This window comes from Poecilia latipinna, unplaced genomic scaffold (genome assembly GCF_001443285.1).
Source record: "Poecilia latipinna isolate Pla-1442-1.1 unplaced genomic scaffold, P_latipinna-1.0 Scaffold3028, whole genome shotgun sequence".
In the NCBI taxonomy this organism is placed as follows: Eukaryota; Metazoa; Chordata; class Actinopteri; order Cyprinodontiformes; family Poeciliidae; genus Poecilia; species Poecilia latipinna.
The window spans coordinates 37,681-62,903 of record NW_015115644.1 but is presented as its reverse complement, the minus strand read 5'-3'; the positions used below and the strand labels follow the sequence as shown (position 1 = coordinate 62,903).

The window sequence follows — 25,223 nt, the reverse complement described above, 5'->3', positions numbered from 1 at the left end:
TTTATGTTTTTGCAGTGTTCAAAAAAGTCTTGAATTGACTTGTTGAATTGGGAGCAGAGTTTCAGTAAAGAAGCACTTGGAGTGTAATGATGGTACAAACCTTTGTTAATGATCCAAAGGCAGCAAATAAAGTGATGCAACAGAAGAGGGTAAAAGTGCAAAAGAACAAAGAAAACCTGCTTATTAAGCCGTTTACAGCTTGTGGCTCTGATTTGGGGTTAAACTGTGTAATCCATGAGTTCATCAGAGGGCTGTGTTTAAATCACCACAGTGCTCAGTCTGTGCTCAGCTTCACTCACTTTGCTGGTAAATTTTGTAGAATGTCAGACTTCACACAGACCTTGACTTCAGGTGGTGTAATATCAGCCTGAGTGCTGCACAATCTAATTATAATGTCTGGCTATAATTACATTTCCATGAAAATCGGCTCCAGATCTGACACACTATACCGCTCCACTGGCTTCATGCTGAGTTCTCTGATGTAAAGCTTAATGATGTATTGTTTTAGTGACAGCAGTTACTGGGTCTAATGTGGATTTTAATGCATTCCTTAATTGATATTTATCTCCTGTCGCTGTGTTATGTCTTTATTTTGCCGCTGAGCTCTCTGGGTTTCCTATTTCACATTTATAGTAACACAGTAAATCCTGCTGTACGTTCTGTTTGTTTTTCACTGTGGTCTGTAAATCTAAAGCATCACTGACTCAGATAACAGAAGCTGTGTAAATCTGATCGCCTTTACTGCTGACGTTTACATTTGTGTGGGGAAAACGGATTAATCCAGGAATGTTTTATTGTCAAGGAAGCAGAGGGAGGACTGGACGATTACGGAACGATGTAAAATTTCTTATTTTTTTAGTTAAAAAAAATTCTGCTGACAGAAATCCCAGTGTTTAAGCTCTTGTTAGCAAATGCATTACATTTAAAATCTGATTTGTTTTTTAATCAAATTAGCAGAATTTTTTAATTTAAAACAATTAATTTGGCTATGGTGAACTTCTTTTAAACAATTATGTTAAAAAAATAACATTGTGTACAGTACCCTAAAAAGTATTACAGGTTTACCGTGAGAGATTTTTAAATTATTTTAGGCAAAATAACAAGTAAACGCAAAATTGATTTTCCAAATATTTTTTAGAAAATCTGTGATTTAATGGTGACTTATAATTAGTCCTGGAACAGAACCTCCACAGGCGATACAAAACATGGTTTTAGTACATGTTTCTACTGAATAACTCACTTCAAGCATGAGTGGAACTGGACCATCAAATTGTTTCATGGTTAAGTTTGAAATCTGGACAGAAAGTGAATAAAAATGTATCCAAACTTGAATAAAAAGTTTTTGAAAATGTCCAGAAGACCTGGAGAAGTTTTTAATCAGGACCGCTTCAGATGATTCAACGAAGGAAAACGCTTCAGATGATGCTTAGAAGGAAAACGGATGAATTATGGGTGGTTTTAACCTTTAACCCAGTACTGAATGCATCTATTAATCAAGTTTTTTGGCTAGTCATTTCAAGTACAAAACAAAATTGTTTGAGAAATGCTGATTTTAAAAAGAAAATCTATCAATATTGTCTTTTTTTTGTGATGTTTTGCTTCTTCTAACCTAAACCATGAATATGCAGACAGACATCTGTATGTTTTAAGTGTATCAGATTAACACTCTGTTGTCGGGTGTTTGCGATCATATGAGCGGTTTATGATGCTGTGACTCTGTGAGAAGTGCTGCATTGGGGCGTCTTTGTGTGGAAGGAGCCCGGAGCTGATCAGCAGCCTCTGGCCCTGAAGGGAAGCGCGGCCAGATCACAGCTGCATGACAACAGCCTAAAAACAAACCTCCGCCAGGCTGAGCGAGATGCCAGAGCGCTCCGTCTATTTCCAGCCCTCTGGATCTTCTGTATGTGCAGCTTTCAAACAGCCACTTCAGTCTGAATGTCCAGTGTTGTTATATTAGTATTTTTTTTTTTTTTTAAGGTTTGCTCATAATGAAGAGTGATGAAAATAGATGAGGAGTGACGCCTCTGTAAGAGCAGCTCTGTTGGGTGGTTTTGCTCAGTAATAGCACATGTTCCACTGTTTTAAGGACTTATGCCATTTCTTCTCCCTGTTTGAACTTTGTCCTTGTTCTCTGCTATATTTAACACTTCATCAGTTATTATTTGTCGAAGTGAACGAGTAGATGTCCTGCTGTGTTGAGGTGTTTTCATCAGTCCCTCAGAAATAGCTAGCAGCATGCTAACCGGTTGTTTTCTTTTTTGTGTTTGTGTTGCAGGCGGACGCTAAGATGGTGTGTGACGTCGTCAGTCGTATGGAAGACACAGAGCCGTACTCTGCTGAGCTGCTGGGCGCCATGATGCGCCTGTGGGCCGACTCGGGCATCCAGGAGTGCTTCAGCCGCGCCCGGGAGTACCAGCTCAACGACTCGGCGCAGTAGTACGTCCATGTTTCTAAATCTGTTCATGTAGAGTTCTACAAATCAGACGTTAGAGACTCACTGAGGTTTGGTTTAAGGTTTGTTGATACGAGTTTCTTCTTTACTTGTGAGCGCTTTTTGGGTGATGTTTTACTTCCTGTGGTTGCCTTCTTCTGAAACAGTGATTTTGATTGGTTATTCTCCTGTAAGAACTTTGAGCAAGCTGGAACCCCTCCTCACCTGTGGTGGCGCTGTATCAACAGCCTCTGAAGAAAACGGCACTAAAACCTCTGAGGAAGTCAGAGGATTGAGCACAACTTTCTTGTTCATGAAGTGTAAACAAAAATAGAGTGGTTTCAGATTTTAGAGGTCTATGAAATCTCTTTTGTCTTTGGTAAAAGGTCATGATTGCATTTTGTGCATTCTGGGTAAAGCACAAGGCATTACCCAGAATGCCTTGTGCTTTAGTCCTTTTTCTGCTTTTGGAGCAGTCTCTGGTGTGCTTGACGTTCACATGCATTCAAATCGCATCAGACTTCACTCCGAGGTTCTGAGGCAGACCAGAATTTGCTTGTGTGGTCAAACAAACCAGATTTTCTAGACAAACTATCTACAGTTTGATAGAAGCGGATTAAACAGGGCTGATGTAAATGATCAAGTTACTGTGAGCTCGCTGAAGAGAATCGGCACCAATAATGAGGAAGAATCAGGAAATCTAGAAAAAAATGAAAACACTTCTGGTCTTGCAGAAAATCTCAATGCTGAGTAGTAGTTGGGATATTTTATCCTTTGAAAGGACTAAAACTAAAATAAGAAAGAATAGTTTAACCTGCCTGCAGTAAATCATATGAACAATGTAACCAAATGTCATAAGTTATTCATCTCGGTTGTGGTTCGTTGTCTAAGTTTTTTAGTCTGCTCAGATTTAATAACTGCTAGTTGGACACAGAAGAGCTTGTACACATTAAACATAACTTTGCTGTTTGTAGCAGAACCATTTAAAGGTCTGACTGTTGAAGTCATCATTAACTGTTTTGTCGTACAGTAGCATATTTTTAAATCACATATCAGATTTCCATAAAAGAAAATTAAAGGTTCAAATAAGAACAACAACAATAACTACAACAAAGCACATCTGTCTTTGTTCACATCTTTTCTTCTTTCTACGCCTGTTTTAATTCAATTCCTGGTTTTCTGCAAATCTCAGACCATTGAGTTGATCACATGTCCTGAAGCCCAGATCATTTTATTCGTAACAGGAATCAAATCAGGAGAAGGTAGAGTACGTGAGCAGAGAAGAGATGAAGAACATAAATGCATTTTTGAAATTGGTGTCCTCTTTTTTTAAGTGGAGATATTATCACGGAAGAGTTTCAGCATCATTTTGGGGTAAAAGCCAATAAAAAGTGGTGAGAACTGATGTCCAAACTGATAGTGAACTCAGACATGAACCTTTTAGTTGCAGCTTATTTATCGCTTTGTATGTGTGTTAAATGTCACATTAAAAATTGATGCACACTTCCTATTATATTGTGGCCTGTGCAGCCAAGCAGAGTGCCCAGCCAATGAAACGACAGGACAGATATCACATGACCAGACCACACAAACTGTTGTTAAGTGTGCGTTTGTGCATCATTCCTGAGAAACCCCAGAAATCTGATGATGTTTCAGCTGTGGTCAAAGCTTTCTGCTCTTTTGGAGACAAAAGCAGCATCTCTGTGCATGGTGCAGGTTTTGTAATCACACATGCACGTAATGCGTGTTTTTATTCCATAGAAAGCAGAGCGCTGCTGTGTGAAAGGAGTAGGTCCCGCCTGAAGCCACCTCTGTGTGTTTGTGTGCAAAGGCCCTGAGTGTTTTCTGACCTATTTACCACAATGCACATACTGTACACTCCATCTGCGATTTACATTCCTGCCTATGTGACACGGCCATAATTTAGAAAGGCGATCACTCAACATGCACATACGCACACTGAGAATGATGCCAAAATGCCACATGAGGTAGCTAAATTCTGAGTTGGCAATATTTAACAGTCCATGCCGAGGCAAGAAAACATGCACTTTGAGTTGTTTTGCAACAGATTTTGAATTAGACTTTTTGTTCAGAAGATCCACTTTAAATGCAGCAGTGCCTCTGATTATGCTGCAGCTGTAAATTGGTGTAAGAAACTTTAAAATTCTTTTTGGTTTTGTTTTTTTTAGAAAAACCATCATTATATCCCTCATTATGGGAAATAGCTTTGCTCTCCTTATCCTGCTTCCTCTGCTCAGTGACGGCAGAAACCTTTTTTCTTCATGCTGCTCTGTGGTTTTATTATGTTACTTTCTGTCAGCCCTGCTTCTGAAGAAGTCACAAGTAAAACTGTGTCAGTAAATCACAGCAGAGGGTGGTATCTAACCATCCCAACACTGGTTACTAAGCAACAGCCATAAATTCATTCGACTGTGGTGACCTTCTTTTAAACAATTATGTAAAGAAATGTCACATACTTGGCCCTGAAAACAGATATACCCCTACAGATTGTTTTTATTATTTTAGGCAAAATAACCGGAGTAAATGTAAAATGGAGTTTCTAAATGATGACTTATGTATTAAAAGGCGAATCTATCCAATCAACCTGACCGTTTGTGAAAATATTATTGCTTCCTTGTTACATCATGACTTAACTTTCATGAGCCACATTTACTGTCAGGTCTGATAAATCATGAAATCACCTGAGAACATGAAGTAGATACAATGTCTCAAAAGGCAGCCTATGAAATCCTGGTACAAAAAAAAAAAAAACTAGTGCTGTCAATCAAATTAAAGGGTTAAAAAGCTAATATGAGGTTTCTTTAGGCAGCTCCTGCGTTGGAGGTGTAGCAATACGAAACATGTCTATTCATTTTTTTTTTTTTTTGCACAAAATGATTCTTACATGATGAGATTTTTGTTCTGCGTATTGTGAGCTCCTTGCAGAATGAGCCGTTTTAGGGCCTTTGTCACTTTAAATACCATTAAGCTGCTGCTGTTCATGCCCCCAACTCAACATTTACACTTGCATATTAAAATGACTAAAAACAAATGCCCAACTATATAACCATGCATCTTCGAATGAAGAAAGTGGTTTTTGAACAATTAGTCAACAACAATTATTATTATTATTTCCAGCAGCCATTGTACCACCTGACCTGATGACCTGAAGCTCAGCTGGGGTTGCTAGGTAACGGTGCAGTGCCTGCTGATTTGTGACGTTACATTCTGGAGGTTTTGGACAAATTTATTTTTCCAGACACCAAAAAACATGAATTCATATCCCAAAAACAGTTGTGTGTTTCTGGACTGTTTTTAGAAGCAGTAGAAACCCAAATGGAAGTACAACAATGCGCAAAAAGCGAGTTTTACATAATATGTCCCCTTTAAACTCCTCTGCTTGAGGCAGAGACTGACCCCCAGCCCAGAGGTGGGCGGCTCTCATTCCAGCCACTTTACACTCACCAGTAAACCACTCCAGTTCACACTGGAGGTGACGCCAACAGAACCGCATCATCTTTGACAAGCAACAATAAGACCCTGCGGTTCCCAAACCAGACGCCCCCTTCTCCACGACGACACCTTGAGATGCTGTCCATGAAAACCACAAACAGGATCGGTGACATAAGACAGCCCTGGAGGAGTCGATCAAAACATATAACCAAATAAACACAGAACTGGGTCAGGGACAAAGTCAAGCTTCTCAGTTCAGATGCTGTAGAGAAAAAAGAGCATCGGAGAGGAAAGAGTCAACCAAAATAATCTGGAATAGTTCAAATAGTTTTCTGAAAGCTTCAGCCATGAGAACTTTTAATATATACAGAGCGGTTGGGATCTTTCCTATACCATACATGGTAGACTCCTCCAAGTCAGAGGGCAGGATGTGGACTGTTAATGATTATAGAAAATTAAACTTTGTTTATCCAAATGAACATTTATTAGCTTTTGCACCAATTGGCCGCTCATCTTGAACAGTAACAGCCTCTCTGGGCTTTAAATCCACCACTCTTCTATAATTCTGCACATCACCAGTGAAATGAGGCGAGCACACTCAGGGGTCTGGAGTTAATCAACTTAATGCGCCATGTTGAGAAATATCAGTCTGAGAGGAAAGACTAATGCAGCAGCTGTGCACATACTATATGTCATCCAGAAACCAGACAGAAAACTTATCATCCCTTTCCAGGCTGCTTTAAATGTAATTTACGTTGCTGTCTGTGTGTGAGTCCTTAGGCGGCCAACGGTGCTGTGCACAAAATAATGTTGACATGAGTGTTAGTGCAAGTTCAGCGCAGCGAGAAGTGGCTGCAGGGTGAACGGCAAGCAGAAGCAGCAGAGAGGGGTCAGCCGCGTGTCAAAGGAAAGGTCGTGAAAGACAAATGGATAAGTCGAAACAATTACTGACCTTTGACTGACCTTTCTAACTCAATTATCAAACAACTGGAGTTGTAGAAATAGACTGATAGCCTTCATAGTTACTCCGCTCACTGCAGTAGATGGAAAGAGGAAACATTTCTTACATCTATTGTTGTAACTGCCAGGGTGAGACACATTGTACAGCGTCTTGCAAAATTACAAAGAGCTCTGACTTTTTCATGGTTCAGAGTTTCACTAGCAAACAAACAAACATCTGCATGAAGACTAAGAAACAGCAGAAAGGTTAGAGAGAATGTTGTAGGTAGGGATTCACTGATCCACTTTTTTCACTTCTAGATACCGATACCTGAGGTTTATCGTCAGCTGATACTGATCCGATACAGAAAAACAGCTAAAACGTACATTTTTTTCAAACGCAGACATAAAAGCTCTGAATTGAAAATATATTTGGTAACTGCACAAGTACAGCTCACACATTAGCTTCACCTGCTTGGCCAAACATGTAAGCAAACAGGAGTAAATCAGCCAATGTAAAACAAATGACAAAGAAACTGAAACTGATAAAAAACAATGGATTTACTAAATTAGTAAAAATAAACTGCAGCAGTTTCTTTCTAGTGCTTTGCAAAGTGTGATTAGGAATTTTAAATATAATGTAAAATTAATAATAAAGTATGACATCACTGAGAGTACAATGCATAGATTTAGACCGAATAGATTTCATCTTATGACTCGGGAACATTGTCACTGACACCAGATCTAGAATATTTTTTCAATATCGGACAGATACAGATATTAACAGATCGGTCCAATCGTTAACTGGAGAAGTTTAATGCAGAGTTACATTATAAAACAACAAGTGTTGAACATCAACCCTGTTTCATCCGTCATCTGGAAACAAAGAGAGGATGAACAAGCTGCAGTCCACCCAAACTGACAGACTGGAGCAAGGAGAGCGTTAATCAGAGGAACAGTCAACTAGACCGCCGTAATGCTGGAGGAGAGAATCTGTTGAATCAATGACTCATCAATCTGTTGTCATCGTTTGATTAGTCTCAAAGTTATAAAAGGATGGCAATAAGAAAGCTGCTGAAAAGTTTGACACAAGCTTGAAACAGACTGAAACAGGAGGCAGAAGTTACTCTGCTCAGCTGAAAACAAAATGAAACTTCTTGGCCTCCATACAAAACAAATCATGGGAATATTTTTAAAGTTCAGACCTAAATCCTTTTGAAAGATTCTCAGTAGGATTTACCAACAGCTTTTCTCCTCAATCTGACTGAGTTTGAAATATCTGGTAGAGGGAAATGGGAAAACGTTTCAGTCTCTAGATGTGCAGATCTAGCAGAGACGCATCTCAAACACTTACTGTCATATTAGCAGTGAAGGCTGGTTTTAGTAAGAATGGAGTTAGGCAGATTGAATACAAATGTCTGCCACACTTAGCGGATTTACACAAAATACCAGTAATGCTACAAATGCTTTGCTCCAGACTCTATCTGTGATAGTTTAGTGCTTTTGACACATGATAAAGGAATATTCTTCAGGTTTTTGCCACCTGAAAAGTCTCTGACAATAAAATTCTTCTGATCTGGCGTCAGAGGCCTGGATGGATTTCACTACTTGCAGCTTTAATTTATTCTCAATTCTCTTTTCAATTGAACTCCTCTTCCTTCTGTTGCATTAATGCTAAGAATGTGTGGGTTGTTTGATTGCCTTGTAATCTAATCATTGCCATTTCACTTTGTAAATTGAAACCTGTCTCAGCATTGAGTCGTCATTAATCCTGTCCACTCACACTCACTGGGAGCAAACAGAGCCCGCCTGTGTAGGATGTGGTGTGTGTTTGCGTTCATTTTCATTCCATAAAACACACTGCGGTTGCAGATTAATGCCCAGTTGTGCCTCAGGAGGTAAAGAGTGCTTTCTGCTTCTCGTTTTCTTCGTCTCCTCCTGACCAGCTCGTTATATTCTTCTTCCTTTTCAAACCACAATCTAAGCAATGTTTCCCTATAAAATCAATAGTTCTCATCAGTGAAGCTGTGTGTGTCTTCCATCTACCTTTTCTTACTCTGTCAACATATCTTCTCCCTCGAGCCTTTATCTTTTTCCTTTGGAAGTAACTGAGTGTCTGCTAGCCCTAAAAGAGCATCTCCAATCTAAAAATAAAAAAGCATTATATCCATTACGTTGGGAGGACGTTTGAGTGCGCATGATGCTCATCTCTTCTCTCAGTCCGTACTTCAGGGTTCACCTCTGCTGATGGAGAGCAGAGTGTTTGGTTGTTTGGGAGAAGTGATTTATGATTGCTTCCTCAGAAATCTTTAGAAGAAAACAGTGAGGCGTATGAGAGACGGATAAAACCTGATTGGTTGCGGAAACAGTTTGGGTCCTTTTAACCACTATTTAATTTTTAGTAATCAGTATTTTTGCTTATGTTGATCTAAACTGATCTGTCACTAGCTTTTTAAATTTGATCTTAAAGCTGCAGTGTGAAACTTGTTAAAAAATGTTTGTTCCATTCTTATTAAAACAGTCACCATGTTGTATGAGACAAGCTCCTCCACTTCCTCCCAGTGCCATTGTTATTCGAAAATGCAGACCACAAAAACAACCAATCAGAGCCAGGAGGAGGAGCTTAGCACTGTCAATCAACGTCCTGTCTGCGCTGCTCAGTGTGCTAATAGCAGAGAAACAGGGAAAACCATGTATCTGCCATCTGTGGTTATGCTAACTAGCCTTAGCATCCATGGTAGGTTATGTTGACATGAGAGTAGTGCCTTAAAAACAAAATAATTTAATATTAAAATTCAGTTCAACATTTAACAGGAAGCCAGTAAAGGCATGTAAACACAGGAGAGTGGCTCTTCCTGGTTTGGCCTGTTAGTCTGATGGACAGAAGGACTGAAATAAAGAGTCCTAATAAGGTGGGAAAACATGCTTTAAGCCATCAATCTACCTTAATTATGAAGAAATAATGAGCATGAGTTGAACGACGTTAAGAATCAGTCAGACCACCCAGACTGCTGCTCCTGGCCTGCAGACTGAACGATGTCTTACTGAAGGTGTTCATGACTCTGCAGACTAAACCTCTCCTGTTATTCCCGGTCTCTTGACCAGAGGCCTTCAGCAAGTTCCCACTAATTGAGGGTTCAAGTTTAATACGGGAAGTCTGTCGCTACCAGTAACCATGTGTATCTTTGATCTGGGGAGGAAACTTCTGCACTCTTTACACTCAGAGAAACAAAACCAGGCCAGAAAGTCCAGCAGAAAATGTTTTCATAATGCTACCAACGACAGGCAGTTAGCATGACGAGAAACTACTGCTGAGTATCACTACAGTAGCTGAAAGTGAGAGCAGCACTCCACACACTGCTGGAATGCATCTCTGCACGGCTCTGTTCAGGATCATTTGATTTACAGTAAAAATAAAGGTGCACTTCCAGGGATATTCCATTACACAACCTCATCCTCATCACCTCATCCTCCCTGCTTTTCTTCCTCTCTTCTAAACAAGCAGCTGCTCGCTGTGCTCACTTGGCAAGGATGTCATTTAGACATTCAGCTAGCTTAGCACCTACAGGAGAGGTAAATATGAATAATGCTTTTCACTTTAAAAACATTATTCTCCTTTGTGTGAAATACAATAAAGATGATGAAGCCTTTTCAGGTAAGATCAGCCCATCTGTTTTACTGCTGAGCCGATTTCCCCGGCATGTTGTAGTGAAGCTGATCTGCAGCCGGCAGAACCTCTGAAATAAGTACATTAACTACAGTTACAGTGACAGTAATGTAGTAGGTGGGAGTGATATTATCACTGGTATGTAATGTTACCTATAAACCACCTGAGCCATAATATTCATCACCAGCATTCTGATGTCATGGAAAGTAGGTTAGACCACCCAGCGTCGTTCTCTCTGTTTCATCTGCTTCACATCCACCAGCGTCTCTGGGATGTACAGTGAACATAATTAAGTCTTTTTTTTTTTTTGAGAAGGCTTTGACTGGACTAAAAAAATTAGTGGAAAACCAAAGAAAATTTTTCAAAGAGCTTCATAAAGTCTGGATACATTTTGATCAAGACAATTAGAAACATTACAGAAAAATCTGAAATACACACAAGTTTATGACATCATGTTGTAACAGAATGAAAATACAATGTAACTATCATGTACACATAGGGCTGGGCGATACGTTGATTTTATGGTTTTTGAAGATTTGATTTTTGGAAAACCTGAATTTTTTCACCAATGCCCTCATTGTGTTTCCACAACGTCCACCTTGTGTTTTACAGCTTCTATTTATTTGGATTTTGAATTCATGTCAACTCTATGATATTTCTTTTTTAAATATGAGAGTAAAGTCTGATTACAAGAAGACAGTCTTAGTAATATGAGAATAAAGTCATGTGACAATAAAATCAAAATGATGTGTTAATAAAGTCAGTTGATGTTGAATCTGCCTCAGTGCTCGTAAAAGTCTAATATTTGGGTTTGTAGTTCAGTTCAGTATCCGACCATAATTTGATCTTCTGGGCAGTGATCATCTGCTGCTGTTTAACATTTCCCCTCTGTGTGTGTGTGTGTGTGTGTGTGTGTGTGTGTGTGTGTGTGTGTGTGTGTGTGTGTGTGTGTGTGTGTGTGTGCGCGCGCAGTTACCTCGACAGCCTAGATCGGATCGGTGCGGTCGACTACCAGCCCACAGAGCAGGACATCCTCCGGACCCGAGTGAAGACCACAGGCATCGTCGAGACGCACTTCACCTTCAAAAACCTTCACTTCAGGTTGGGATGACCCACCTGCTCCCTACTCCACTCACACCGCAGAAACTCCGCTCTGTAATTAATTAGATCCGATGGTTTAAACAAGTATCTATATTTATGATTCTCTGGCTCTTAACGAGGTCAGATTCAATTAGAGCACAGAGCGGAGGGAGCGAGGGGCGAGGCGAGAAATGGAGTGGATGAGACTTTGTTATAATTCGGCTGCACATCATTTATAAAGCAACTCAAACATGGAGAGTGAGGGATTAGTAAACTGTTAAAGGGCCGTTATTTATCTGGATGGATGCATCATTATGCCTTTTTCTTGCTGTTTTTATCAACAAATCGAAGCTGTAGATGCATGGAGGTCGGTCACAGTAACACATCCTCTTCCATACTTGCTCAAATATGGAAGAGAATTAGGGCCACTGAAAAACTGAAAAAAAAAAAAAAAAAAAAAGGGAGGGCAAACAAAATATTTCAAACTAGGGGTAAAATGTTTTAAGCATTTCTCAGAATGTCGACTTTTCAACTTTTTTAAAGGGGAGTATTTCTTTAACGACTCATTTTAATTTGTCATGCGATTAGTTGATTTATTACGACAGGCTCAGATGCATGTTTGTGCTGCTGATCGAGGTTCTCCACTGAGCTGGCTGTGATGCGCCGTCGCTGTGTGTCTCTCAGAAGCACATCCTGCAGATTTCCAGCTGGGCTGCTATTATTGGTGGTGATGTGGGGAGTGGGAGGCTCCTCTGTTCCTGTAACGGGTGGGACCCGTCAGCCTGCCTACCATTAGGCCTGTCACACACACGGCTGGCTCCGTTTCTCTCCGGACTCAGGCCTCTCATTCCCAACACCACAAAAACACAATACAGTGAGGCTGGGTGATTTTCTGCTGGGGCAAAATGACGTAATGGATAGCATCTGTTGTTCAGACATTTTCCTCTCGGTTCAAACGCTTCATTTTAGTTATTCTTTAGCAATCCAACCAGGTTTTGGTTTTTCCAGCTAAGCTTAAATCCCTGCACTATAAAAATAGTGCATATCTGTAAATGGTTTTACAAGAACATTTAAATGAGAAAAAAATATATAATAAAATTAGAATTGCTGTAAAATTCCGCTTTTTTTTGTTTGTTTGTTTTTTTGCAGAAAATAAATCATGGCAACAATTTTGAATTTACTGCAGATTTTTTTCCTTAACCACATCCAATCATATATATATATTCAGGCTCAAATATATGCATCCACCTCCATTAATGTTGCGTTTAATGGTTCGGCTTTTAAGTTTACTCTGAAAATCTTCAGCAGGATTCTTGTTTGTGCCACTCCAGCAGCTTAATGTTTTAATGTGGAACACCTAACTGTGTCAAAGTGTCAAATAAACTTTCTCCTGCCCTGCAGGCTGTTTGATGTGGGAGGTCAGAGGTCGGAGAGGAAGAAATGGATCCACTGTTTTGAAGATGTGACTGCCATCATTTTCTGCGTGGCTCTGAGCGGATACGACCAGGTTCTGCATGAGGACGAAACCACGGTAAGAACGTGACGAGCCTGGGTTCGACTCTGGAAACAGCTAACACTAGATTAGCAACAATATTTTACATATCGCTTTATTTATAGCTGTTTTATCATTTATAAATGTGGTTTGAAGTCAAATAAATCCCCTTGAGCCAAATAGCTTTTTGTAACTTAGTGAGTTTTAACAGCTTAAACACCTGACAAGTCAGGTGTTAATATGTTTGTACGTTAGCGACATGTAGCCTTATTTTCATGTGTGACAAACTTAAAAAATATAAATATTATTGGTAAATAAAAAGGCTTATGTGAAAATGCTCCTGTATGTGGCTTATTCAGTAGTCAGAAAAAAATATTAAGGATAACATAAATGTGTTTAATAAATATTATTGAAAGGGGATTTTTGAAGCTGTCAGTCTCAATAGTAACTTTACATTGTGTAATTAATTTATCTGAAAGATGAACACAAAGATAAAATCTCAGATTTTCTATCCATATATATTTGAGTGTCTGCTGCTTTTCAGTTATTCCAGAAGAACCTTTCTGAAAATAGACGCGATGTGTGTTTTAAAGTGTTGAATAAGCCGACAGTAAACAGACGGCCTGTGGAAAGGCTTCAGACAGTAAAGGATAAATGTCTCCAGAATTTAGGAATAAGCATTTCGGCTACAGAGAACGCTTTAAAAAATGATCAAAGTTCATACAGAGCTGTAGCAAAGCCGTCTGATCACAGAGTAAACACTGCTCACAGTCCTTTTTACCTTAATGAGGATTTGCTGAGTATCTTGAAGGTAAAATACGTCATTACTGACCTAAAGCATCATAGCCTCCATTCAGAAATAATATTTGACCAATAAATCTCAGGGTAATTTCAGCTCTTTGCCACTTTGGACCCTCATTTTTCACTAAACCAGTGATTCTCAAATCCTAATCAGGCCCCCGTTCTGCTTTTCTAAACTTTCAAACCACAGAGCTTTTACATGTTTGCATCATTGTACACTCTGATACGGTAAACTGAATCCAAAATGTTCACATACTTCTACTTTTTTCATTTCCAATACATTTGAAATATTTTTTCTTAGATCATAATAAACTGAGGAATCTGTGAAGATTTTTTTTATTTATGTACAACAGGAAACAATGGACGTGTGAGCATTTAAATGGCAACAAATAGGTCAAGTTTCATTAGGTCAAACACATAGTCAGGCCCAGAATTATTCACGCCCACAAAATCATCCAAAAGTTTAAAGTCATACAAACACAGGATCATATTTTATTAAACAACCTGCCTACTTTGAGTCAATGGGTAAAGCCACCCAGATCTCCATGTAGTACGTCTGAAATGATGCAAAAGGCTGTGGAAAAACAAAAAAAATAATTATTTATACTCCTGGCAGACAATGTGTAAGAGCTGTCATTTTTATACAATTCTCAATATCCTTTAATGGAATTACTAATGATACGTGACCAGTTTTTTATGTTTCTACTCATATTTTTTGATTTACTGTTTTCATTGAGTTCAGAGTCCTTGACATTGGAAGGCCTCTTGGCCAAAACCCTAATCTTTTGCTCCATCCACAGATTCAAGCCGACTTACATTAATCGTACTTTCTGGTTTGAAGAAGCATGTTGGTTAAATTAAAGGTTAACTTTTAGTAAGAATCTGTCAGTAGCTGCGTTTCCTTTACAAATGTGAGCAACACTTTGTCAGTATTCCACTAATGTCGAAAAAACTAAACTTTGCAATTTTATTGTTTCTGTTTAAAAAGAAACACATTTGAATAAGTTTGTTCATGCAATAAGTCATTTAAAAATACGCGGCTCCATCGTCCTCCCACCACTTCCTGTTGTTGCCTTCATCTTTTCTGCCAATACCAACATCTTGTTGATCATGTGACTCGTGATGAGAATAAAGCATTTCCATTGCCGTTTTACAAGAGACACTAATTTCAATACAGCAGAGAAACTACCTCAAGTTAGCATGTTTCCATTCAACCAGTTAATTTGCACAATTTCAAGGTGATTGGAAGTGCAGCTAGTGCTGTGAATATGTTTTAAAGTCATTCGATGACATTTTAAACGGTAACGGAGAGAATCGTCGCCTGCAGTCAGCATCATTAGAATCCCAGGGTTGGTTCATAACCACACAGGGAGAAACAATCCATCATGGAGGAAATAAATAGAGAACTTTATTGACTCATTTAACACAGCCGTGTCTGTAGTTGTTAGACGTCTGTAAACTGAGGCACTTGCAGAGAGACAAAACTGTGAGGTTTTCACAGAAACCCAGGGACGCTTTAAACAGACCTGATCTTCATTCTGTTACCCATTTTTATTATCGCTAAGCTAGAAATAATGTAGGAGTTCTAATTTGCAGACAAATATTTCTCCTCCTGGCTCCAACCTTTTCTCTGTTTTACTACCAAAAGCCTCCAGTTCAGCAAAAATATTCCACAATTTGGAAGAAAAAGCGAAGGACCTCCCAGTAATTGGACCGAGGAAGCAACACATTACCCGATCCGGCAGCTCGTTAAACTCACTGCTCTGCTGGAGTTTTAATTAGCAAGCAACATTTCTTATATTGCTAATCTGCCTGTAACGGCAAGGAAGCAGTGGAAACATGGATTTGAATCCATCTTCACTCCTGGTTATTATTCAGTGATGAGTTCTGGTTCAGGTGTTTTCCAACCAAACAATTATACTGATTTGAAAATTATTTATTTTGGTTTCCATCTTTTTCCACAAATAAATTCTGAAAAGTTTGGTCTGCATTTGTTTTCAGCCCTGTTCAGTCCGCTTTAATTCAACTCCAGTCCGTTTAAAGTCCAGTTTGTTTGTTAAAGTGTGAATTAAAATCACACTCTGAAGAGCAACAAGACAGCGAACGCTGGTCCACCTAAAAGCCTCAGTTCATTTGAGGTGAACTCTGCTGTAGTTTCATCACATATGTGAACACAAAGTGAACCAGAGACCGCTCCAAAAGCAGGAAGTAGACTACAGCGCAAGGCATTCTGGGTAAATGCAACCTAGACACACACTAAAGTTCAATGCCAGCAAGAAAAATGGTTTATGGTCTTTTACCAAAGACAAAAAATAAATCCTATAACTGCTACAATCTGATGCAGTAGGTTTGTTTATGTTTTGTGAAGAAGGAAATTGCGCTCAGTGTCTTCTGATGTTTTCTGATGATGTTGTTTCCTCCAGTAGTTCTTGGTGCAGCGCCACAGTTAGTTTTTGGTCTGGTGATGTGAGAACCTACCAGAGGAATGTTTGCTGTGTTCTTCACATGGCTTCTGGTAAAATGTGACGCCTTCATAGAACAGCTGGATTTCTGATTCTGTTTGCTGATGAAGCTGCTCAGTATTTCATTGTTCAGAGTAAATGCAGCTGAATGCAAATCCAGACTTTTCAGATTTTTATTTCTAATAATATTTCTCCTACATCAGAATTTATACATGACTTTCAACTTTTTCAGCTCCCAGTAAAATCCAGTGTAGTTTTTGGTTGTAACATGACAAATTTGAAGGAATTGATATGATATTATAAGACGCTGAACTTTTCAGGTTAACGGTCTCTCTTTCCCAAAGCACTTTAGGATCAGTTAAAAGAGATATTTTGAGGCAGTAATAGTCTATAAACCATTTAAATCTTGAACCAGAATGTTAGATTTTAGCACCAGCTCCTGAAGCTGATATAACCTCCAGTGGGAGGCAGAGCTGCAAGCTGTTAGCTGTGCTCAGCCTCCTGTCTCTGTATTTCAATAATTAGACTCATAAAAGGAACATTTGCATGCAAACAGGCTGAACTTTAGTCAAAGGGAGGTGTATAGTTTTATAATGTCAAAACACCTGTGAAAGGACTTGTGGGTAAGTAACAGAGCTGATGTGTGTCACAGCACTGGAGAGCAAACTCAGCTGAATATTAACTTAGTGGATTAGTCATCTGCTGTGCAGAGCAAAAGTATTTGCTTCCTTTCATATGTCTGCTGTTTTTTGTCACACTGAAATATTTCAGAGCTTATAAAAAGGCTAGTTTCAAAGAATATTTTCATTTATTTAGGGAAAAGCTACTTTCCTCTGTTAAAAAAGTAAGTGCCCCTTCAACCTAATAGTTGCCATAAAGTGTTTGTGATAACTAGGAACTAGTCTTTCACATTGCAGTTTTGATTCAGCTATGCAGTTTTGTTTTGTTTTAGCGTGGTTGTTAGTCAGACTTTGACTAGGCCATGCAGAGGTGGATTATTGTCTTACTGTATTAGATTAACTTAGACAACAGTGAATTTGGTCACTAAATGTTGTTACTTGGCTACCAGAGTGCAAAGGAAAAACACTAAAAACCAAAAACTCTTGTGTTATTGTTTTTAAGTTCTTAAGGGGAAAGTTTTACTCACAAAAATCAATGTGTGCCTATTTTATCAAAAACATTAAATGTTCAACATCTTGAGAAATGATATTCACAAGATGAAGTTGTTAAAAATTATCATCTGTTTCTGAATGAGACAAAACTTGTTAAAGATTATTCAGCAAACAGATTATTCCTTTTTCAACTTAATTTTTGTATTACATATTTAAAAAAGAAACAACTCATACAAATACATTGCACAGATATGATATTTGTGAGGAATATGATAGACGGAAAGTTCTAAAGATAACAAAACCAAAAAATTCAGGTCACATCAGTATCACAAAAAGGAGAAAAAATAATCTTACCTAAACTTACTTAGTTCATTTTGAGTCCTTTTTATATTTAGCTTTCGTAACAAATATAAAAACATGTCTTCCAATTTTTATAAAATTCTTACATGTTAATTTATTGAATCTGATCCATTTTATAAATTTCTTTAATGATTCTGTTGTTGGAGGATCCTTATTTTACCACCAGAAATGAAAACCTTTCACTCCAGAACGTTTTGAGCTGCTTGGTTTTGTTTTCTCTGTTGGGAAAGGCAGTAAAAGCTCCTGACAGGCTCCGCCTCCAGCTTCTGACTGGTTTCCCATCAGTGTCTGTTGGTACAAACACGCCCTGCACCACTTACTCTCTGTCACTCCCTTCCTTCTTCTTCAGATGCGCATGTACTGTGTTTGGTCGTTGCTCCTCTTCATCGTGTTCTCTGAAATGACGACTGCTCGTTGTGAACGCTGCCTTCCTGCCCTGTGAACACTCTCTCTGCAGCACCGGATGTGTGTTAGCATTAGCATGTCTGGTTGAGGAGGGGAGGGGAAGCGGACGCGGGGGGCGGGTCCCTTGCGTTTTTCTGTTCCTTCTCTAAGCTCCGCCCTGCAGCATCTCTGGCTCCTTCTACTCCTCTTGTCACTGTCGCCACCGACTGTCCTCTCTAACCAATCAGCTGTCAGATGCAGATGCTCCACCCACAGCCAGGTATGAAAACCTCCAATAGGTCGACACACTCACCTTAGCGGCTGGAAGCAGGTCCTCTCTGTGTTTGCTGTTTCCTCTGTTTTATAGCTAGAGATGCACTGATCCCTTATTAATATCGGTATCAGTCCAGATATTGAAAAACATTCTAGATCGGGTATCGGCGACAATGTTCCCGATCCATAAGGGCAGATCTATTTGGTCTAATTCTATGCTTTATTATTTATTTCACGTTATGCTTACAATTCCTAGTTGCACTTTCTGATCCATTTGGAAGAAGATTTGTTGGAGTTTATTTTTACGTTTGACCAAGGCAGTCACCCTGTTGTTCAGTTTCTTCATTATTTATTTTACATTGGCTGTTTTACTCCTAATTGCACTGACTGAACAAATTAAGGTTGTTTTTACATTTTTGACCACGCTTGTGAAGCTGTTGGTGTATTTAAGTGAGCTGTACTGGAGCAGAATTATCAAATAAATTCCTATTTTAGTATTTTTAGTAAAAAAAAAATGTTTTAAGTCAATTCAGCTGTTTTTCTGTATCAGATTGATAAACCTCAGATATTGGTATCGGAAATGAAAAGCTGCATCTCTATTAATAGATCTCTCTTCTTCCTTTTCCTGGTTTGTGAAACTCCAACAGTCGTTTCTCATGAATCTGGTCGATGGATCCCATCGATCTCTTTCTCCTCAAGTGAATGTTGGATCAGAACCAGAGAGAAACTGCTTTCAGCTCACAGTTTGAAGGAATCTGTCTGTTCTCATTACCTGTCACATAAAAAAACACTGAAACAGCTAGTTAGTTTTCTCCTTAATCCAACATTTATTTTAACGCATTGTGAATAATTAGGTGGCAATGATTCACCGAAAACACAAATTAAGCATGAGAAATTTTGTAAAAGGAAAAATAATCAAGTGTTCTGGTTTCATGTAATAAACAAGGTTTGATACTAAATAACCAAAGCAGCTGCAACATTAATTTAGCAGCTTTTACATCTGCTCTTAATGTTTCTTCTTATTTCTACATTAGAACCCTGTGGAGTTATCGTTGTGATCATTTAACTACATGCAGTTCTGGTTTGATGTTTTCACCCACTCAGCATCACCGTCATGTTATTATGATATTTGATTTATTAAATTGTTCCTTTTTCAAAGTGAGGTGATTAGGCAACATATTGTGTAATAAATCCACAAGTTGGATTTATTACAGCAGAAGGTTAAAATTACACACAAAGCCCCAATCATATTCGGTCTCCTATAAAGTCTCACTGTTTTTGTAGTCAAGAAGGGATTTCCCACCTCTCTCTTTTTTAATTGTAGTGTTTCAAAATAATCCCAAAGCATTAATCTTCCCAAAGGTTTATGCTTTGGGAAGACATTTCCAGAAGCTGGAAATTCACCTTCTTCCTTCCAATAACTAGTTTTGAACAAGGAGGATGACTTCCATGTTTTTATTTCCTCTTCTTCAACTTTAATTGAAGATATCTCTTAATAAGAGCCTCAAAATAATTTTCCATTCGTATTAGTGAGTCCTTGATGAGTGGGTGCAAATTTGACCATTTTGTGAAATACTTGTTTATTCTTAAATAATTATAGTTATATTAACTTTTAAAAATGTTATTATTTTTAATAGTTGATATTAAAAATGATTGCTTTCATCTTGTTAGCTTCCTGTGGTGCATCCACAGGAAGCTAGTGAAGGGATGCATTCATCCCTTCACTAATTACTGGGCTGATTCATCTTCAGTTGACAAGTCAGGTTCAATCAAACTGTTGTGACATGAGGGAATTGTGCTCAGCAGCGCCCCTACTGGTGAAAACTTCACAGGGTTCGTTTAGTTTAGCATGATGCAGTTAGAGCAGACTCTAACACACAGCTAACATCTCAACATGCATGGCTTCATTAAGCTCACTGCCAGTGAGTCTTACTAATCATTTCTGAATGTTGCATGCTGATAAAAAAAAATGTTAACACGCACACAAACTCAGATCACAAACTGTGGTTTTACGAGGAACTCCCCCAAACTTCTGTTCTGCTTTTTGGTTTTAGCTTTCATCACAGTTCCTCCTTTAGCTCAGATTACGTGTCGTTTGCACACGTCATGATATTCTGCAGTTTGGAGTTTTTTCTCTGAGTTCTGTCCTGTTTGACATGATCTGATGTCTCTCCTGCAGAACCGCATGCACGAGTCGCTGAAGCTCTTCGACTCAATTTGTAACAACAAGTGGTTTAACGACACTGCCATCATCCTCTTCCTTAACAAGAAGGACCTGTTCGAAAACAAGATCATCAAGTCTCCGCTGACCATCTGCTTCCCAGAATACACCGGTACATCCTTCACAGCGACTCTTCCCTTTATTCTGGATTCTGGTTAAAACATTAGAAAGTCACCAAACCGCCTAACCTCTAGAAAAAAAACCCAGACAATCCCAATCTTTGGGCTTTTGCTCAACTATTTTGGGAATATTTTTTCAGATTTTATTGACATGAACCATCTTAGCATCTGCTGCTTTATTTATTTTTTTCACACGCTCAGCGTACAGATATTAATCACAAATATGAGGAATAAAAATAAAAGATAAAAGGAACAACATTTATGCAATATTACTGTGCTATAAAGACAAAGAAAATCTGTTAATCAGGTGAATTATTTCTTGTTTTATTGACATTATTCCCTCATTATATAAAAAAATAAAAAGCTTTCTCTAAAATCCAATTTTTTTTACAGAAATGAGCTTTTAAGTTGCCTGCAGTTTTCAGTTTAAACCACTAGATGGCTCTCCATCCTGGCAACAAGACCTTTATTTCTTTGTGAATTTTAATTTAATATTTTGGTTCATTTTAAACAGTTTGCCCGCAATTTATTTGTAGATATTTTTTTGTTTGTTTTTGGATGCTAAAATTATTTTCTCTTGATTACATGTACGCATTTACGATAACATTAGTCCTAATAAACTAAGACTAATTAAGAGCCCAAATGAAAATCAATCTTATTGAGCAGGTAGTTGTGAGAAGTAACATTTTGCTAAATAATATACTTAAATTTCAAGTATGAATTTTTCTGAAAGCAAAACCTTTAAAAATTGAAATTAAATTTGAATTATCTTTTTTCCTTACTTTTCTACAACTAATAAAAGTCAACAGTAATCATAGTGGCCATTTTACCCAAAAAGGAGGAAATATTCAGATAAATTTTAGACAACAGAGCTGCAGGTTCATCCTACCAGGGATGAAAGTTACAGAGAGCAAAATAAGGAAAACAGCAGAAGAAAATGAGATCAGGGCTTCCAGGGTCCAAACTTCCAGGGCCTGAGTGTGAGTGAGACAAGAGAAAACACGAGACAAAACAACATGAAAGCGCCTGAGAGTGGGAGGAAAATTAGGAAGAAAAAAAACTGTGGGAAAAAAGGGTACAGAAAGACAAAAAGCAGCAAGACTGTGAGAAAGAAGGGATTGGGATTCCAAAGCTGTTCCTTCCCCTCTTCCTCCCTCCCCACTAGCTGCTCTCTGACCAACTTCCTGCCGGAGCAGACAGGCAGCGGCTGCTGATGGCCTAGAGCCACCGAGACATTGGACCAAAAATGACTCCAGTCTCTGAGTTCAGACTCATCCCAAAAGCACGAGAACAAAGGAAATCGAGCCAAGAGCTGGCAGAAGGCGGCGCTCGCCCCAACGGCTAATTATGAACTGGACCTGAAAGGAGCCACAGTGGATTTGGCTCCGGCGTTAATCTGATCACCACACTCACTGTACAAATAATGGCTCCAGTGTTTTTAGCTTCAGGTTGTCAGAACTGTCAGAGTTTCGTTCTGTAGCTGCTGGTTATCCAGGAGAAAGCGCCGCACTGCAGCAACAATAACGGGACGTATTAATGTCCATCACTTTCCATTTACTGGAGCAAACTCACAGCTCCAGTTTGTCTCAGAAAGTTGTCCGTGCATCACGTTTATTAAAGCGCGCTGGCATCGAGCTCAGCACAACCTCAGCACAATGTTTGCTGAGCTCAAGAGTCAAAGGTTCGGTTTTCAGAAAGAAAATCACAAAATAGCGCTGATGGAGGAAAAAACGGGGATAATGGGAAATAGGAGGCGGCTCACGGATCTAAACGGTTCGGATGAAAAACGCGTTAAAAGCTGCATCGTAACCGAGGTTATTAAAGTTATCAAAAATAAACTAAATAATTACAACCGAAACATTTTCATTAAGTGGGAGAAAACTAGCTGGGACTATATTCTGCATCCATTCCTAAAATATGCTGAAATTAGAATTACAATATCTTTTGTTTTTGTGTTTGTGTATTTATTCATTAGTCGTTCAAACTGACGTGAATTTTTTTTTTTCGTACAAGCAGTTTAAGTCAACTGTCAGGAAACGACAACACTCCTTACTTTTCCTATGCTAGTCCACAAAATGGCGGCTGGTCTGAAAAATGGCAACAGCAAAAGTTGGGGAAAAACGCCAGAGTCTGTTGTTCAACAACAATCAACTACATTTTGTGAAAACAGCATCTTCTGTTGAGTACTCATTTCCCTATCGATGTATCACAAAACAATACTGCAACCTTTTTGAATTCTGCACCTAAAAATTAACCAAAGTATGAAAAAAAACTAAAAGTAATAAAAACTAGAAAGTAACTGAATTGAACTAATTCAGTTTCAATTAAAAGTAACAGAATTAAACAAACAAAAGTCAAAACGAAATAAAACTAAACAAATTAAAAATCTAAAACTGGTCGTAACTCCTGCTTCTTGTCCTCTCCAGGTCCAGATAATTACGACGATGGGATTGCCTACATCAAGTCTCAGTACGAAGGCAAGAACAAGTCGCCCAACAAGGAGGTGTACTCTCACGTGACCTGCGCCACGGACACCAACAACATCCAGTTCGTCTTCGATTCTGTCACAGACGTCATCATAGGCACCAACCTGCGGGGCTGCGGCTTGTACTGACCGGATGCTTTTACTTCTGTGGTACCTTGTTATGTCACGTGTGTGGGGCCAATTCGATTGGTCATCCTGTGAGAGTTGGTCAAATGATGTCCTCCTTTACTACAGAGCAGACTGTTGGTCCAGCTTGATTTAACTCGTTGGTTGGTTGGCTGAAACTTTTTGCTGTTTAGTCCTGGACCACTGCCGCTGCGTACTGTTGTTTTTCTGACCTTACCTGACCCCAGTAATCTTATCCTAGCCCCTCTGTCTCAGGCCTTTATACCAAACAACGGTGTCCTGGTTCATTCTGTAAAGGGGCAATTGTGAGAAAAGCTTAACAAGTTTGTTAGATAAGCCATTAATGCATACATAGTGTTGTAAGAATTTTCCATTGCTTAATGCTTCATGCTATTTGGCCTCATATCACGAGATTCCTCATCAACCTCGTTCAGAATCCAACATGGCTGCTGCATTTGTAATCTTAGCTCCTATAATTACCTGATTTTTTTGCATTACTGAATTTGCATTTCATTGAATCAGTCGCGCACACAGTACTCTGCTATCTTTGTTGCTACGGTGATTGAACACAATAGCAAACCAGAAAATTGGGTTGTTTTGCTACCGCAGTTAGCTAGTCTCTGAAGACAAACGTAAGCTAATGTCTGTGGTTTTAATTGAACACACCTACATTAACTATGTCTTTATATTTTTGGATTTTTTGTGGAATGTGACTCCAAATTATTCAAAAGAAAAGCTTGAGCAGCTAAAATACCTAAATGTAATGCTCACTGACATCGTTTGCAAAGCATCCAATCCTATTTTTCCTTGACACAGATTAGCTGTAACTCCTGAGAGCGGAAATGAGGAAAATGGTTGATGTTCTGCAGTAGTGTTAAGACGGTTTCCATTGTCTGTATTAATATATATTAAGGTATATTTGGTGTTTGAACTTTTAAAGTAGGGAGTTATAAGCATTTCAGGGGATGTTTTAGTTATTCATTGGTGGTTATGGTCTATATCGCTTATGAATAGCAGGGATGCCACACTTTTCTCTACGCTGTTTTCTGCTTAGTGACAAATAATATATTGTTTGGATATGTAGTATTTTTTACCGTTTTTAATAATGAAAACCATTTTTGCCTAGTTTTTCCTCTGGCTTCTGATATGAGACATAGGACCTGAGAATCAACCACATTTTAAACAAAGAACATTATTATTAAAGATCTCACCATGTTAACCGAAAGTAAATACTTTCAACTCTAACATTCCTTATTACATAATTATCAATTGTGTGCTTTTGTTTTTTATTTGTAGACAATTAGGATGTAAATGGAGGAAAACAGGATCTGAGCTGGGAGGAGGTAGCATCATTGCCTCATGTTGCAGTGTGAACGACTCCATTATGAAACCACTTAAAACAAAGGGTTAGAAAAGCTGACTCAGCCCGGCAGCTACCGATAGTGGCTGGATGGGCGCATCGATTTCAGCCCGCCCTGAGACTACAGCCATTATCTGAGGCTGCTCTCTGTAACAGTCCTGCTGTCCGCCGTAAAAACACAGCTGAGCTTTGGGAGACTGAAACCTGGAGAGAGTGTATGGCTGGGGTTTGGGTTCAGATTGAAGAAAAGATTATTACATGAAGGTAGGAGTGGGCGTTTATCACATCGTTTATCATTTATCGTGATAAAATTCCAATTGATATCTATTACCTGCGTTTCTCATCGGCCATGCAAGATGTCAAAATAACATTTTTTTATGAAAACACCACTTCTGCAAAAACTCAACTTTCAATAAAAAGATTTGGCGCTATGAAGTTTTTTGGTAGTATCAAAATTG

At 38.7% G+C, this 25,223-nt stretch overlaps 2 protein-coding genes across 2 annotated transcripts in view; both read left to right on the top strand.

Moving 5' to 3' along the window:
- Window positions 1-2,253: 2,253 nt before the first annotated feature.
- Window positions 2,254-25,223, top strand: part of LOC106939917 (guanine nucleotide-binding protein G(o) subunit alpha) — a 32,817-nt gene continuing 9,847 nt past the window's right edge. Inside the window, exons 1-3 of the mRNA XM_015022495.1 lie at window positions 2,254-2,436; window positions 11,463-11,591; window positions 12,972-13,101. Coding sequence (XP_014877981.1) covers window positions 2,288-2,436; window positions 11,463-11,591; window positions 12,972-13,101 — 408 coding nt within the window. The 5' untranslated portion in view covers window positions 2,254-2,287. The remainder of the gene's footprint in view (window positions 2,437-11,462; window positions 11,592-12,971; window positions 13,102-25,223) is intronic.
- LOC106939918 (guanine nucleotide-binding protein G(o) subunit alpha-like) lies at window positions 16,288-24,930 on the top strand. Its single transcript, XM_015022496.1, has 3 exons — window positions 16,288-18,461; window positions 20,634-20,787; window positions 23,221-24,930. Exons 2-3 carry the CDS (start codon window positions 20,640-20,642, stop codon window positions 23,406-23,408), a joined length of 336 nt encoding a protein of 111 aa, XP_014877982.1. The 5' UTR covers window positions 16,288-18,461; window positions 20,634-20,639; the 3' UTR covers window positions 23,409-24,930.

What these genes read in the sequence shown, in the direction of transcription:
- LOC106939918 (XM_015022496.1), top strand. Translation starts at nt 20,640, where the DNA reads ATGCACGAGTCGCTGAAGCTCTTCGACTCAATTTGTAACAACAAGTGG. An exon ending in CTGCTTCCCAGAATACACCG is followed by an intron (nt 20,788 to 23,220) that starts GTACATCCTTCA and finishes TGTCCTCTCCAG; the next exon opens with GTCCAGATAATTACGACGAT.